Source organism: Nerophis lumbriciformis, linkage group LG18 (genome assembly GCF_033978685.3).
Source record: "Nerophis lumbriciformis linkage group LG18, RoL_Nlum_v2.1, whole genome shotgun sequence".
NCBI lineage: Eukaryota > Metazoa > Chordata > Actinopteri > Syngnathiformes > Syngnathidae > Nerophis > Nerophis lumbriciformis.
The window spans coordinates 29,657,501-29,675,000 of record NC_084565.2 but is presented as its reverse complement, the minus strand read 5'-3'; the positions used below and the strand labels follow the sequence as shown (position 1 = coordinate 29,675,000).

The 17,500-nt window shown below is 38.4% G+C and overlaps 1 protein-coding gene across 2 annotated transcripts in view; it reads right to left on the bottom strand.

Annotated features, from left to right (window-relative positions):
- Positions 1-11,900: 11,900 nt before the first annotated feature.
- Positions 11,901-17,500, bottom strand: part of dio1 (iodothyronine deiodinase 1) — a 28,716-nt gene continuing 23,116 nt past the window's right edge. For both annotated transcript variants that reach the window (XM_061977977.1, XM_061977976.2), the window contains exon 4: positions 11,901-12,459. In XM_061977977.1, the coding sequence (XP_061833961.1) occupies positions 12,394-12,459 (66 nt within the window). In that variant the 3' untranslated portion in view covers positions 11,901-12,393. The remainder of the gene's footprint in view (positions 12,460-17,500) is intronic.

Sequence of the window (17,500 nt, the reverse complement as noted above, 5' to 3'; positions counted from 1 at the left end):
ATATATATATATATATATATATATATATATATATATATATATATATATATATATATATATATATATATATATATATATATATATACATATACACACACACTATATTGCCAAAAGTATTTGGCCACCCATCCAAATGATCAGAATCAGGTGTCCTAATCACTTGGCCCGGCCACAGGTGTATAAAATCAAGCACTTAGGCATGAAGACTGTTTCTACAAACATTTGTGAAAGAATGTCATAGGATGCCGTCCAGTCGTGAAATTTCCTCGCTCCTAAATATTGTGGGTTTGGAGGTTGCCAGGAAAACGGTACATTTCGGACTGCAAATTTGGTGCAGGAGGAATTATGGTGTGGGGTTTTTTTTTCAGGAGTTGGGCTTGGCCCCTTAGTTCCAGTGAAAGGAACTTTGAATGCTCCAGGATACCAAAACATTTTGGACAATTCCATGCTCCCAACCTTGTGGGAACAGTTTGGAGCGGGCCCCTTCCTCTTCCAACATGACTGTGCATCAGTGCACAAAGCAAGGTCCATAAAGACATGGATGACAGAGTCTGGTGTGGATGAACTTGACTGGCCTGCACAGAGTCCTGACCTGAACCCGATAGAACACCTTTGGGATGAATTAGAATGGAGACTGAGAGCCAGGCCTTCTCCACCAACATCAGTGTGTGGCCTCACCAATGCGCTTTTGGAAGAATGGTGGAAAATTCCTATAAACACACTCCGCAACCTTGTGGACAGCCTTCCGAGAAGAGTTGAAGCTGTAATAGCTGCAAAAGGTGGACCGACATCATATTGAACCCTATAGGTTAGGAATGGGATGACACTTCAAGTTCATATGTGAGGTAAGGCAGGTGGCCAAATACTTTTGGCAATATAGTGTGTGTATATATATATATATATATATATATATATATATATATATATATATATATATATATATATATAATTGTATAGATGTAATTATTATTTATTCATGGAGATTAACCAAATTATAATAAAACCGTACATTGTTTTGGACAAAAACAGTTGAAAGATGATTGCAATTTGTGGCAATATGAAATATTAAAATGATCAAATTTAATGTATTTCAATTTTGTTAGTTTAGGCAGGAAAAAAATGGAGATCTGCTTTTAATTGAACAGCAACAAAATACACAATTTGTAGAATCCAAAATAAATACCTTATATCGCAAAACTGTTTTTACTAAAAATGTGTGTTTTCTTGTGCACATTCTGGTGATGTGGGATTCCAAAGAAGTAGAACGTTTTTTTTTTAGTGTTTTAAGTATTTTTTGAAAATATATTGTTACTGTCCAGTAAAAAAAAACATGTTTCCATCCACAAATAATAATCAACATTTTCTACTTTAATGTATTTTTTTCGATAATTTTCTAAATTTAGGCAAACAAATTAAAGATTAGTATCTGGTTTCAATTGAACATTGACAAAATTTGTTCCAACCAAAATAAGGACATTTGAAAACACTTTAAAAAACACACAACAGTTTTTACTAGAAAATACACAACTGTATATTTTCTTTCTTTCTTTCATAGTTCTTTTTATTGATTTCACATTCACATTGACAACATATTCAAACCCTCTTCATCCCCTACCCCTGCTGTCACTCAAAACAAAAACAAAAAACAAAAGTAAGAGTACAAAAGTACCCGGAGTAAAAAAATTAATAAATAAATAAATAGATAAAGTTCAGTACAAGGCATCTAAAACACAGTAATTGAAAACTAAAACATAATGTAGACGCAGCATGACAAGGCCATATCTAGGTACATATCTAGGGCTCTTCCTGCACTTGTGTAGAAGATTAGTCAAAAAAAGTAAAAAAAGGTCTCCACAATTTAAAAAACTTGTTTTCAGAGCCCCGTAATGTGTATCTTATTTTCTCCAGCTTCAGGTTTGCTAGTACATCCCTTATCCAGTGGGAGACTAAGGGTGGGTCAGTCTCCTTCCACTTCAACAATATCAGGCGGCGTGCGAGGATGGTGGTGAAGGCAACTATTTTGTGACCCCCGACAGGTAGTTCCATCCCTTCAGGAATGATTCCAAATACAGAAATGAAAGGGTTTGGATCGATTTGAATTGTTAAAACCGTAGAGAGTGCTTCGAAGATGGACTTCCAGTACCCCTTTAGCTTCGGACAAAGCCAAAACATGTGTATTAATGTTGCGTTATCTAGTTTACATCTATCACATAATGGGTTAATATGGGGAAATATTTTTGCTAATTTTGCTTTTGAGAAGTGCACCCGGTGTATCACTTTAAATTGGACCAGTGAGTGTCGTGCGCACATTGAAGATGAGTGAACCCTTTTCTCAATTTTTGCCCAGGTTACGTCATCTATTGATGTTTGGAGGTCTTGTTCCCATGCTGTTCTGATTCTTAGCATGGAAGTGCATTCTAATACTGAGACTAAATTAAGTATATGTGAGATTGCCCTCTTCTTTATTGGATTTAAAGACATAATTTCATCTGTGGTTGATTTAGAGGGTTTGTTAGGGAACTGCGGAAGAACTGTTTTAACATAATCCCTTATCTGGAAATATCTAAATATATGGGAACTGGGTAGATTAAATTTCTTGGACAACTCCGTAAAAGAGGCGAATATATTGTCTATAAAAAGATCATTGAAGCATTTCAAACCCATTTGATGCCACATATTAAAAGCTGTGTCAAGTGTTGAAGGTGGAAAGCAGTGATTTGATGCTACTGGACTGAAAAGGCTCATTCCTTGCAGGTTAAAATGTTTTCGAAATTGACAGTATATTTTGAGCGAGTGACTTACTACAGGATTAATATTAATTGTCTTCACTGATAGAGGCAAAGCTGCACCCATTAGGGCTGCTAAAGAAGCAGAACCACTAGAATGTGTCTCCAGCTTCACCCATGTAGGACTTTCCTTATGTAGATGGTAATATGTCCAGTATGACATGCAATGCAAGTTGGTGGCCCAGTAATACATACAGAAATTTGGAAGGGCCATACCTCCATCATGTTTTGCTCTTTGTAAAAACTCCTTGCGCAGACGTGGCTGTTTGCCATTCCAAATATAAAATGAGATTATTGAGTCTAATTTTTTGAAAAATGTACCAGGGATAAATACAGGTAAGCATTGAAACAGATACAAATATTTTGGAAGCACAGTCATCTTAATTACATTGACTCTGCCTATAAGTGAAATGAAAAGGGGAGTCCAATTAGCCAGATCTTGCTTGGTTTGTGTAAACAACTTCCCAAAGTTTTGCCTGAAGAGGTCTTTAAAATTCTTTGTAATAGTAATTCCGAGGTAATTAAAACTGTCTGTAGTGATCTTAAAGGGCAACCCAATGTTTTCTAGTATTGAGACGTCCATATTCAAGGGCAGTAGCTCACTTTTATTTAAATTAAATTTATAACCGGAGATTTCACCAAACTGTTGTAACAGGCTAAGAATTAATGGAATTGCAGATTCTGCGTTGGACACATAAAGGAGAAGATCGTCAGCATAAAGGGACAATTTATGTTCTATGTTTCCTCTATGTATGCCCATTATAGAGTGATTAGATCTAATGGCTAAAGCTAGGGGTTCGATAGCCAGGACAAAAAGAAGGGGACTGAGGGGGCATCCCTGGCGAGTTGCACGGTGTAAATCAAGAGGACTTGAATACAAATTATTAGTCAGAATCATAGCAGAAGGGCTGGAATATAACAGTTTTATCCATGTGATGAATGTTTCTCCAAATCCGAATTTTGCCAGCGTTTCAAAGAGGTAGTCCCATTCTACTCTATCGAATGCCTTCTCTGCATCCATGGAGAGAAGACATTCTGAAGCAGCTTGACAAGGAGTGTACATTATGTTAAACAGGCGTCGGGTATTAAAAAAGGAGCGTCTATGCTTAACAAAACCTGTCTGGTCTGGGGATATTAAACTGGGTAAAATGTTTTCCAAACGGTAAGCTAATACTTTGGCCAATATTTTATAGTCTGTGTTTAACAAAGATATGGGTCTATAGGATCCGCAGTCTAAGGGGTCCTTGCTCTTTTTTGCCAGTAATGTTATGCATGCCTGATTTAGGGTGGTTGGGAGAAATCCCACTACTAGTGATTCTGAATACATGGCTGCCAAAATAGGAGCTAACTGTGTAGAGAGTTTCACATAAAATTCACACGGCAGACCATCCAAACCAGGTGATTTTTTAGTTTGCAGAGACTTAATGGCCTCCGATATTTCTTGTTGTGTTACTGGCTTATCTAGATTTAAGACCTGATCTGGTGGCAAGGATGGGATACGTAGATCCTTAAAGAAGTCCTGTATGGCATTGGGATTGGAGGGACTGTTGGATGCATACAGTTTACAATAGTAATCTTTAAAAATAAACAACTGTATATTTTCTTATGATGTAGGATTCCCCAAAAAGTTTTAAGGTATTTTTAGTTTTTCAAGTATTTTTGGGGGGGAATATATTGTAACTGTCCAGTAAAAAACATGTATCTGCATGTTTCTATCCACAAAGAATAATAAACATTTTTAAACAATACATAAAAAATGAAGGAATGCACTACATCACACTTATTTGTTGCATATTTTAAAAAGTATTTTTTGTGAAAAAAAAAAAACCAACAAAAATGTTGGTGATTCATGCTCTTCATTTGATGGTGATGTGTGTGTGTGTGTGTATGTATGTATGTATGTATGTATGTGTGTGTGTATGTATGTATGTATGTATGTATGTATGTATGTGTGTGTGTGTGTGTGTGTGTGTGTGTGTGTGTGTGTGTATATGTGTATATATATATATATATATATATATATATATATATATATATATATACACACACACACATCATTGTACATTATTTTTTAGACAAAAACAGTTGAAAGATGTATTCTTTTTATTGCAATTTGTGGCAATATGGAATGTTAAAATGCAAAAAAATGTGTAATTTTTTTTTAAATTTAGGAAAAAAATAAATATCTGCTTCTAATCGAACAGGGGCAACATACTCAATTTGAGCCAAATAAATAAATATTTGACATATTTTTTAATCACACAATTGTTTTTACTAGAAAATAAACAAATGTATATTTGGGATTCAAAAGTAGTAGAAAGTTGTTTTTTTCTTAGTGTTTCAAGTATTTTTTGGAAATATATTGTTACTGTCCAGTAAAAAAAAATACATGTTTCTACAAAAAGTGTTTATTTCTATCTACAAAGAATAATACACATTTTTGTTGTTTGTCGGGTAAAATAAAATAAAAAAGAGATACAATATATCAGATTTTCTTTTGCATATTTTAGAGATTGCTGTTTGGGCAGAAAAATGTAAATCTTAAATGTTGGCATTTGTCAATTCATGCTTTTCTGTGTAGAAATAATTAAATTCATGTATTTATGGCAGAGATAAGTTGATAACATCACAACAAGGAACAATAAATCCTATCAGGACTGTAAAGTAACCGCTTCAAACCGGTTCTGCTGGCAAACCATGATTTCGACCTTCATGCGAGAAGATGGAACTAAATGAGGATGTATTACTTGTTTATGAAGATTAACCATAAAAGCATTGTTTTTGGACAAAAAACTAAACAACAACAACAATAGAAGTTTATATGCTTTCAGGGACGACAATATCAGAATATATATTTTTTGCAATTTGTGATTATGTGGATTATTAAGAATACTTTTTTGTGTGTGTTAATTTAAGCATTAAAAAAGCAGTAAATTATACAATTTATACAGAATGATATAAAAACATGTTTTTAATTGCACAGCCATTATAATTTTATGAGCAAATATATTGTTTTGTCACATATGTGGATGTGGGATTCCAAAGAAGCACAAAGGCATTTTTATTTGGACAAAAATATCAATCAATCAATCAAAGTTTATTCATATAGCCCTAAATCACAAGTGTCTCAAAGGGCTGCACAAGCCACAACGACATCCTCGGTACAGAGCCCACATAAGGGCAAGGAAAAACTCACCCCAGTGGGACGTCGATGTGAATGACTATGAGAAACCTTGGAGAGGATCGCATATGTGGGTAACCCCCCCCCCCCCCTCTAGGGGAGACCGAATGCAATGGATGTCGAGTGGGTCTGACATAATATTGTGAGAGTCTAGTCCATAGTGGATCCAACATAATCGTAAGAGTCCAGTCCATAGTGGGGTCAGCAGGAAACCATCCCGAGCGGAGACGGGTCAGCAGCGCAGAGATGTTCCCAACCGATGCACAGGCAAGCGGTCCACCCCGGGTCCCGACTCTGGATAGCCAGCACTTCATCCATGGCCACCGGACCTGTGCCCCCCTCCACAAGGGATAGGGGGGAGCAGAGGAGAAAAGAAAAGAAACGGCAGATCAACTGGTCTAAAAAAGGGGGTCTATTTAAAGGGTTAGGGTATACAAATGAGTTTTAAGATGGGACTTAAATGCTTCTACTGAGGTAGCATCTCTAACTGTTACCGGGAGGGCATTCCATCGTACTGGAGCCCGAATAGAAAACGCTCTATAGCCCGCAGATTTTTTTTGGGCTCTGGGAATCACTAATAAGCCGGAGTTCTTTGAACGCAGATTTCTTGCCGGGACATATGGTACAATACAATCGACAAGATAGGACGGAGCTAAACCGTGTAGTATTTTATACGTAAGTAGTAAAACCTTAAAGTCACATCTTAAGTGCACAGGAAGCCAGTGCAGGTGAGCCAGTATAGGCCTAATATGATCAAACTTTCTTGTTCTTGTCAAAAGTCTAGCAGCCGCATTTTGTACCAATTGTAATCTTTTAATGCTAGACATAGGGAGACCCGAAAATAATACGTTACAGTAGTCGAGACGAGACGTAACGAACGCATGAATAATGATCTCAGCGTCGCTAGTGGACAAAATAGAACGAATTTTAGCGATATTACGGAGATGAAAAAAGGTCGTTTTAGTAACACTCTTAATGTGTGACTCAAAGGAGAGAGTTGGGTCGAAGATAATACCCAGATTCTTTACCGAGTCGCCTTGTGTAATTGTTTGGTTGTCAAATGTTAAGGTGGTATTATTAAATAAATGTCAGGGTTTAGCAGGACCGATAATCAGCATTTCCGTTTTCTTGGCGTTGAGGTGCAAGAAGTTAGCGGACATCCATTGTTTAATTTCATTAAGACACGCCTCCAGCTGACTACAATGCGGCGTGTTGGTCAGCTTTAGGGGCATGTAGAGTTGGGTGTTATCAGCATAACAGTGAAAGCTAACACCGTATTTGCGTATGATGTCGCCTAGCGGCAACATGTAAATACTAAAGAGTGCAGGGCCAAGAACCGAACCCTGAGGAACTCCGCACGTTACCTTAACATAGTCCGAGGTCACATTGTTATGGGAAACGCACTGCATCCTGTCAGTAAGATAAGAGTTAAACCACGACAAGGCGAAGTCTGACATACCAATACGTGTTTTGATACGCTCTAATAAAATTTTATGATCGACGGTATCGAAAGCAGCGCTAAGATCAAGAAGCAGCAACATAGATGACGCATCAGAATCCATCGTTAGCAGTAGATCATTAGTCATTTTTGCGAGGGCTGTCTCCGTAGAGTGATTTGCCCTGAAACCGGATTGAAAAGGTTCACAGAGATTGTTAGACACTAAGTGTTCATTTAGCTGCTGTGCGACAATTTTTTCGAGGATTTTCGAAATAAACGGAAGGTTTACCATGAGGTTAGGATCGAGGTTAGGTCTTTTGAGCAGAGGAAAAAAAAAAAAAAAAAAATAAACTAAATATTTAGGACATACATACTTTTCAACAGCAACAATATAAAACGTTTTTATGTTATCTTTTGAAATGATTTTACATTACAATTTTTTCCACCAAAATTAATCATTATTATTATTATTATTATTTTTTTGCATATCTAAAACAACATTGTTTTGTTTTTTTGCCAAAAAGAAGAAAGACAAAACTAAAGATACAGGTGCATGCTTTGAACTGAACAACAATGATGTGCAAAAACTAATTCTTTGTTTTGTTTTTGTCAATCACATGGTCAAAATATACTGTACAAATAATGTAATCTATCAATGTAATTTAATCAAAATATGAGCTTGAGGACCCAACAAAATGGAGATACACGTTTTTATTTTTTTTATTTTTTATTGAGTAACATTGTGTAAGCATCAGTGCTGGCCTAACATAACCAGAAATCATGATCATAATTAAAGATACAATTAGTTTTTTAATTTACTTTCCCTAAATATCTAAAATTATTCATATTCTCTTCATGTCATATTATGCACGTTCCAGTGCTGTTCTTTTTAGTTTTAGTTTGTATCCAATCAGAATTCAGCTATCTCATGTTGCCATGCTGTACCAAATCTGCCCGAGGCCTTCAGAATCAACAATGCGGGCGTCCGTGCACTGTAAGTGAACGGGGACATACAGTTGATAGACAGTTGCGATAGCCAATCAGATCACGAGTTGTTGTCAGTAAGACCTTCCAGCTGGCCTCAGGTTGAACGTGACATTTACGCGTCTTGGGATTGGATACTCACCGGGACCGTTAGCGGAGGAATTTGAGAACACATACAGTTGATAGACAGTTCCGATAGCCAATCAGATCACGAGTTGTTGACAGGAGCCTATCAAAGACTGTGATTGGATACACACTTGTCATTCCAAAGTGAGTATCCATTCCCAAGTTTTCAATTCAGCAGGAAGAAGGATAGCAGAGAAGGAGAACAAAACATTGATTAGGTGTCAGATATATATTTGCAAGGCCGTTTTCAAGAAAGATATTTAAAGAGAAACTACCCGGAAGCTCGCTCAGCTGTTCTGGCGATGAAATGCTCGCCATTTCCACTCCAATCATCCGACGACCGCGTCGAATAGGTCCTACTAATCGTGAGTTCAAAACTTTTTTGCAATTTAAATTTTGACAGTACCACATAAGATATGTTTTAATTGCTGATGCCTTTTAATTGACTTTAAATGCGCCAGAAAATAAACCGTTTTGTACACTGTTGATGTGATTCAATGCCAGGGAGGGCATAAATGTGTTCCTGTATAGTATTTCTCCAGCAATGGTCACGTGGAGACATAAATGATGGTATTTTGAGAGGTAATCATTGAAGCCGGACTACACTGAAGGCCTAGGTGGGAAACTCACGGCCCGCCACTGGTAAACATATAATATTTCCTTATTGACTTTATGGACATGGGTTGCTGAAATGAGTTCAAATTTGGAGATTCATGCTTTTCTTCATGTAGCAACAGTACGCATGTATAATATTTCCCTTTGAAATGACATGTCAAAATAAGTAGGTCGGGCATTTTTGAGTCTTTTTGAAGGAGACTAAAATATTTGGATGTGCATGTTTTTTTTTTTTAATACAGTGACATTTGGAATGTGGGCCTTTTTTGTGCAGAGATAAAAGTGCATGACATTTCTCCGACTGCAGACATGCCTGTGCAAACATACAGGACTATTCTTTATCATTGGCAGACTGCAAAAGCATGCTGATGGAGCAATGTGTGTGTGTGTGTGTGTGTGTGTGTGTGTGTGTGTGTGTCCTTACGTATGACTAGGGACACACAGTACGACTCTGTGAATAGACGACAAACCCGATGAACTTGAGTGTCTGTCTGGTCCAAGCTGGGACATGCCTGCCTGTCAGGGAACATGCAGCAGTCAGCTCATCTTTTTCAAGCAAATCCTCTTCATCATGATTAGAATGACTGCTGGATGCTTTTTTGGAGCGGCTTCAAACACCACACAAAGCAGCAAGAGGATTAGCATAAGCTTCAAATTAGCTCAGGGATGAGGGAAAGTCACATTTGTATCACCTGCTTGGCTTTATTGGTGTCCGACACACTCTTTTCATCTCATCCTCACTCTTGTTTTTGGAAGATATGTAGCATAAAACACCAGGGATGGCCCGCCACGTCATTTAAAGTGGCCCATCATATGATTTAATGTGGTCGGCACGTCATCTAAAGTGGCCCATCCCATGATTAATGTGGCCGGCACATCATCTAAAGTGGCCCATCACATGATTGAATGTGGTCAGCACATCATTTAAAGTGGCCCATCCCATGATTGAATGTGGTCAGCACATCATTTAATGTAGCCCATCACATCATTTAATATGGTCAGCACATAATTTAAAATGACCCATCCCATGATTTAATATGGTCAGCGCATCATTTAAGGTGGCCCATCCCATGATTGAATGTGGTCAGCACGTCATTTAATGTAGCCCATCCCATGATTTAATGGGGTCTGCACATCATTTAATGTGACCCATCCCATGATTGAACGTGGTCAGCACGTCATTTAATGTAGCCCATCACATGATTTAATGTGGTCAGCACATAATTTAAAGTGGACTATCCAATTATTTAATGTGGTCATCACATCATTTAAAATGGCCCATCCCATGATTTAATGTGGTCAGCACATCATTTAAGGTGGCATATCCCATGATTTAACGTGGTCAGCACGTCATTTAATGTAGACCATCACATCATTTAATGTGGTCAGCACATCATTTAAAGTGACCCATCCCATGATTTAATGTGGTCTGCACATCATTTAAAGTGGCCCATCCCATGATTGAATGTGGTCTGCACATCATTTAAAGTGGCTCATCACATGATTGAATGTGGTCAGCACATCATTTAAAGTGGGCCATCCCATGATTTAATGTGGTCGGCACATAATTTAAAATTGCCCATCCCATGATTTAATGTGGTCATCACATAATTTTAAAAATGGCCCATCCCGTGATTTAATGTGGTCAGCACATCATTTAAAGTGATCCATCACATCATTTGAATTGACCCATTACATCATTTAATGTGGCCCATCACATCATTTAAAGTGAACGGCACATCCCATCATTTAATGTGGTCAGCGCATCATTCAAAGTGCCCCTTGACATCATTTAATTTGGTTGGCACATCATTTAAAATGGCCCATCGCATGATTTACTGTGGTCAGCACATCATTTAACGTGGCCCATCACATCATTGAACGTGGTCGGCACATCATTTAAAGTGGCCCATCACGTGATTTATTGTGGTCAGCACATCATTTAAAGTTTAAAGTGGCCCATCACATCATTTAACGTGGTCGGCACATCACATGATTTAACATGGTCGCACATCATTTAAAGTGGCCCATCACATGATTCGATGTGGTCGGCACATCATTTAATGTGGTCAGCACTACATTTAAAATTGCCCATCCCATGATTTAATGTGGTCATCACATCATTTAATGGGGCCCATCACATCATTTAATATGGCCAGCACATCATTTAAAGTCGACCATCCCATGATTTAATTAAGTTAAAGTTAAAGTACTGTGGTCAGCACATCGTTTAAAGTCGCTCATCACATCATTATTGTGGTCAGCACATCATTTAAAGTGATCGGCACACCATTTAAGGTTGCCCATCACATCATTTAACGTGGTCGGCCCATCCCATGATTTAATGTGTTCGGCACGGCATTTAAGGTGGCCCGTCACATGATTGAATGTGGTCGCCACGTCATTTAATGTGGTCCATCACATGATTGAATGTGGTTGGCACATTATTTAAAGTGGCCCATCTCATGATGTGGTCAGAACATCATTTAAAGTGGCCCACCACATCATTTTAGTATTTGCTAACGTATAGATTACAGAGTGGCATATTTGGTTACTTGACCCATGCTCATTTTGGATACTTTTTTAGCTAATTTTGGAGTATATAGATATGCACATATATTCACAGATATTCACCTATTAGTTGTATTTCTTACTACTTGACGCTATCTAGCTAGCGTGCTAACTGTTAGCATTTCAGTTTGGCGTCAGGTTTTCAGTATCACATATTACATTTCTACTTAAAATAATCGACAAAAATCCACACCAGCGGTTGAACTAGAATGTGTTTATTCTGATAACACCAACAGCAGTATATTAGAAGAAACCTGTAAGGTTGTAATGCTGTAATCTTAAGTGGAAAAGATAAAAACAAACAAAAAAAGAAAACCAAATAAATCACGGAGGGGCCAACTTTCTAGCCATCAAATCACAGCCACCAGAGGTTTTACACTGTAACTATCATATAAAAAGCCGTCCACTGCTGTAAAATTATTTGAGAACACGCCCAACAACCATGACTGCAAACCCCCCCCGAAAAAACTCCAAAAAACTTCTAGTAACCGCTGAAACCTTATCTCACACTATGGTGCTTCGCTTTATCGGGATACAGAGTCCAAGGGTTTCATCTGCAGCCGTCACGTAGAAACACACAGAGAGGGGGTGAGATCCAGCTCAGAGGTCACTAAAGTGTTTTGACGCAGAACCAATTGTTGTTTGTGGAAGACGAGCTAAACACATTAGTGACAGCGAGCGACGGGTCCTTCTTACTTCATCTTCTCCAGGACGGAACGCACCTCCTCTGGCTTGTAGCCCCAAGGGCCCACTTCCCCCTGCAACAAAGACAAGAACATCTTCATTCGCACTCTGTCTACTTTTTGCAAACCAGTCATTATAAGTGTCGGTGCTGTGTAGAGTAACCGTGTAATACTCTTCCATATCAGTAGGTGGAAGCCGGTAGCTAATTGCTTTTTGATGTCAGAAACAGCGGGAGGTAGTGCGCAGGTAAAAAGTTGTCTAATGCTTAAACCAAAAATAAACAAAAGGTGAGTGCCCCTAAGAAAAGGCATTGAAGCTTAGGGAAGGCAACGCAGAACAAAACTAAAACTGAACTGGCTGCAAAGTAAACAAAAACAGAATGCTGGACGACAGCAAAGACTTACTGTAGAGCAAAGGCGGCGTCCACAATGTACATCCGAACATGACATGACAATCAACAATGTCCCCACAAAGAAGGATAAAAGCAACTGAAATATTCTTGATTGCTAAAACAAAGTAGATGCGGGAAATATCGCTTAAAGGAAGACATGAAACTGCTACAGGAAAATACCAAAAGAGAAAAAGACACCAAAATAGGAGCACAAGACAAGAACTAAACACTAAACACAGAAAAAACACCAAAAAACTCAAAATAAGTCTGGGCGTGATGTGACAGGTTGTGACAGTACACCTACTTTGAGACAAGAGCTATAGTGATGCATGCTTGGTTATGTTTTGAATTCATATCCAACACTTGTAAGAACGATTTTTTACTGTCAATATCGACTGCTGAGTTTCATTTTTTAATGTTTTCTGCTGGTGGTGTGCTTCTGCATTTTTTCAATGAAAAAAATGTGCCTTGGCTCAAAAAAGGTTGAAAAACACTGGTCTAGAGCTCGGCAGAGTAGCCGTGTAATACTCTTCCATATCAGCAGGTGGCAGCCGGTAGCTAATTGCTGTGTAGATGTCAGTGTGCAGGTAAAAAGTTGTCTAATGCTTAGACCAAAAATAAACAAAAGGTGAGTGCCCCTAAGAAAAGGCATTGAAGCTTAGGGAAGGCTATGCAGAACGAAACTAAAACTGAACTGGCTGCAAAGTAAACAGAAACGGAATGCTGGACGACAGCAAAGACTTACTGTGGAGCAAAGACGGTATCCACAATGTACATCTGAACATATTTCACCACCATGTAGACCTATTTGCCCGAAGTGACGAATATTTATTTGAAAGCTTTAGGCTACCTCAGCAGTCCCCCCTTTCTTAAACTTACATTTTGACATTATGTATTTCCCCCGCGGGATATTACGAATTTCTCTTCTGTAATATGTTTCAGCAACTTTGAATGACATGGCGGGCCAAATTATGTGGCGGGCCATATAAAATGACATGTCGGACCACGTTCAATGACATTGCAGGTCACATTAAACGATGTGGCGGGAAACATTAAAATACTAATGGCGGACCACATAAAATGATGTGGAGGGCCCCATAAAATGGTATGACGGACCACATAAAACGACGAGGCGGGCCACTTAAAATAATATGGTGGGCCACGTAAAATGATATAGCAGACCACAATAAATTACATGTCGGCTTATATCAAACATAACATGGCGGGCCACATAAAAAGATGTGGCGGCCCACATAAAAAGATGTGGCGGCCCATATCAGGCCACATATAATAATATGGCGTGCCACGTTACATGATGTGGCGCGCCGCAAAAAAAAAGGCATTCATTAACAATAATGATGTGTAGGGTCACATAAAGGCCACATTAAATGACATGCCGGGCCAATATAAATGACGTGGCGGGCAATGGTATGGCGAACCACATAAAATTATGTGGAGGGCCACATCATATCGATAATTATTGATACTTTTTATGACTTATTTAAGCCTGCCAATACATACAGTAAAACAATCTCCAACTTCCCAAGGGTGCTATTTTAATGACATCCATCCATCCATCCATTTTCTACCGCTTGTCCCTTTGATGGGTCAAATTAAATGATGTGGTGGGCAACACAAAATGGTATAGCGAATCACATAAAATGACGTGACGGGCCACTTAAAATAATATGGCGGACCACGTAAAATGAAATGGCAGGCCACTTTAAATTACACGTCGGACCCCATAAAATAACATGGCAGTCCACATCAATGACATAGAAGGCCACATTAAATGATGTGGTGGGCAACATAAAATAATAACCGCGTACCACATAAAATGACATGGCGGGCCACTTCAATGATGTAGGGGGCCCCATAAAATGATGTGACAGGCAACATAGTATTACACGTCAGACCACATTAAATGACATGGTGGGCCAATTAAAAGGACGTGTAAGGCCACTATAATGACATGCTGGGCCAAATTAAATAACGTGGTGGGCAACATAAAATGGTATAGCGAACCACATAAAATTACGAGACAGGCCGCATAAATTACACTTCGGACCATATAAAATAACATGGCGGGCCACATAAAATGACGTGTCGGACGACATTCAATGACATAGCAGGCCATATTAAATGACGTGGTGGGCAACATAAAATAACGGCGTACCACATAAAATGACATGGTGGGCTAATTTAAATGACATGGCGGGCAATATTAAATGGTATTGCAGACCACATAAAATGACGTAGAGGGCCACATAAAATTACACGTTGGACCATATTAAATAATATGGCAGACCACATGAAATAATGTGACGAGGAACATGAAAAAAATATGGTGGACCACATCAAATTATGTGGCGGGCCACTTATGATACACTTTACATGGCATGGCGGACCGCGAAAAAATATATGGCATTAAATACCATTAAATGATGTGGAGAGTCACAGAAAAGGACGTGGAAGGCCACTTTTAAATGACATGGTGGGCAACATAAAATAATAACGGCGTACCACATAAAATGACATGGCGGGCCACTTTAAATGACATGGTGGGCTAATTTAAATGATGTGGCGGGCAACATAAAATGGTATTGCGGACCACGTAAAATGACGTGAAGACCACATAAAATGACGTAGAGGGCCACATAAAATTATGTGACAGGCCACATAAAATGACATGTCGGATCACTTTAAATGATATGGTGGGCAACATAAAATGGCATTGTGGACCACGTAAAATGACGTGCGGACCACATAAAATGATGTGACGGGCCACATAAAATTACACGTCAGACCATATTAAATAATATGGCAGACCACATAAAATAATGTAACGAGCAACATGAAAAAATATGGTGGACCACATCCAATTATTCGGCGGGCCACTTATAATACACTTCACATTTATAATACACTTCACAAAAAAAATGGCATTAAATACCATTAAATGATGTGGAGTCAAATAAAAGGACGTGGAAGGCCACTTTAAATTACATGCTGAACCACATAAAATTATGTGGCGAGCAATCGATATTGAATCGACACATCGAGGACATATTAATATGGCGGGCCACTTAACATGATATGTTGGACTACATAACATTTTGTGGCGGCCACATAAAATGTTGTGGTGGGCCAATTTAAATGAGGGGCTTTGAGTTTGACACTGGTGCTATTGGAGATGATCAAAATAGAAACAATCCCTGGGTCAAACTTTTGCCATCACTTAAGTTTTATAACTTTATAGTAGGGATGTCCGATAATGGCTTTTTTGCCGATATTCCGATATTGTCCAACTCTTAATTATTGATACCGATATCAACCGATACCGATATATATAGTCGTGGAATTAACACATTATTATGCCTAATTTTGTTGTGATGCCCCGCTGGATGCATTAAACAATGTAACAAGGTTTTCCAAAATAAATCAACTCAAGTTATGGAAAAAAGTGCCAACATGGCACTGCCATATTTATTATTGAAGTCATAAAGTGCATTTTTTTTAAACATGCCTCAAAACAACAGCTACAAAAACAATGAAGGCACACAGCTTCAGTCTATTGAGCCCAGTATATTATAAACTGGGCTCAATCTGCCCTGTTCTTAACGTATTCGTATGAGTAACAAAAATATGCAAATAAAAACAAGAAAGGCACAAAAACAAAAAACTGCTTCAGTCTAGACTAGTAGATAACACAGCCATCCTTTAAAGTGCATGAACATTAATAAAACTGCTTCAGTCTAGACTAGTAGAAAACACAGCCATCCTTTAAAGTGCATGAACATTAACAAAACTGCTTCAGTCTAGACTAGTAGAAAACACAGCCATCCTTTAAAATGCATGGGGAAAAAAGGCACAAAACATAAATAAAACAGCTTCACGCAGTCCAGACTATTACCGGTAGTCTATTTGTGCAACAGATGAAGCTCAAAGAGTGGGCTAATTCTTTTTCTCCTTGTCATCACGTGTGAGAGGTAGATTTTTCTGAATGAAAACAAGCATCTGCAAGGGGTTCTGGGTATTTGTTCTGTTGTGTTTATGTTGTGTTACGGTGCGGGCTTTCTCCCGAAATGTGTTTGTCATTCTTGTTTGGTGTGGGTTCACAGTGTGGCGCATATTTGTAACAGTGTTAAAGTTGTTTATACGGCGACCCTCAGTGTGACCTGTTTGGCTGTTGATCAAGTATGCTTGCATTCGCTAGTGCGTGTGTCAAGCCATAGATAGTATGTGACTGGGCCACGTACGCAAAGGCAGCTGTACATCTTCCTGCGTCCGTGTACACAGCGGCGTTTTAGAAAGTCACAAATTTTACTTTTGGAAACCGATACCGATAATCTTGAAACAGATACCGATAATTTCCGATATTACTTTTTAAAGCATATATCGGCCGATAATATCGGCGGTCCGATATTATCGGACATCCCTACTTTATAGGTCATGTTTGACACCACATTCTTGTCATAGAAGTGTAAATAGAAGTTAACCACTGTAAAACATAAAAATACATCATTAACTGTACAGGCAATTCAAAGTAGTTTTAAACCACCATAAACTGGCAAAAAGTGTAAAAAGAGGTTAATTGATGTAAAAAGTATAAACAAAAACGACAAACTCCAAAGCAGGCGTCTCAAACTCATGGCCTAGAATCATATTGTGTGGTCCCATATGTTACCTAATAGTTTAGTTTAAACATAGGCAAGTAGCTAAAT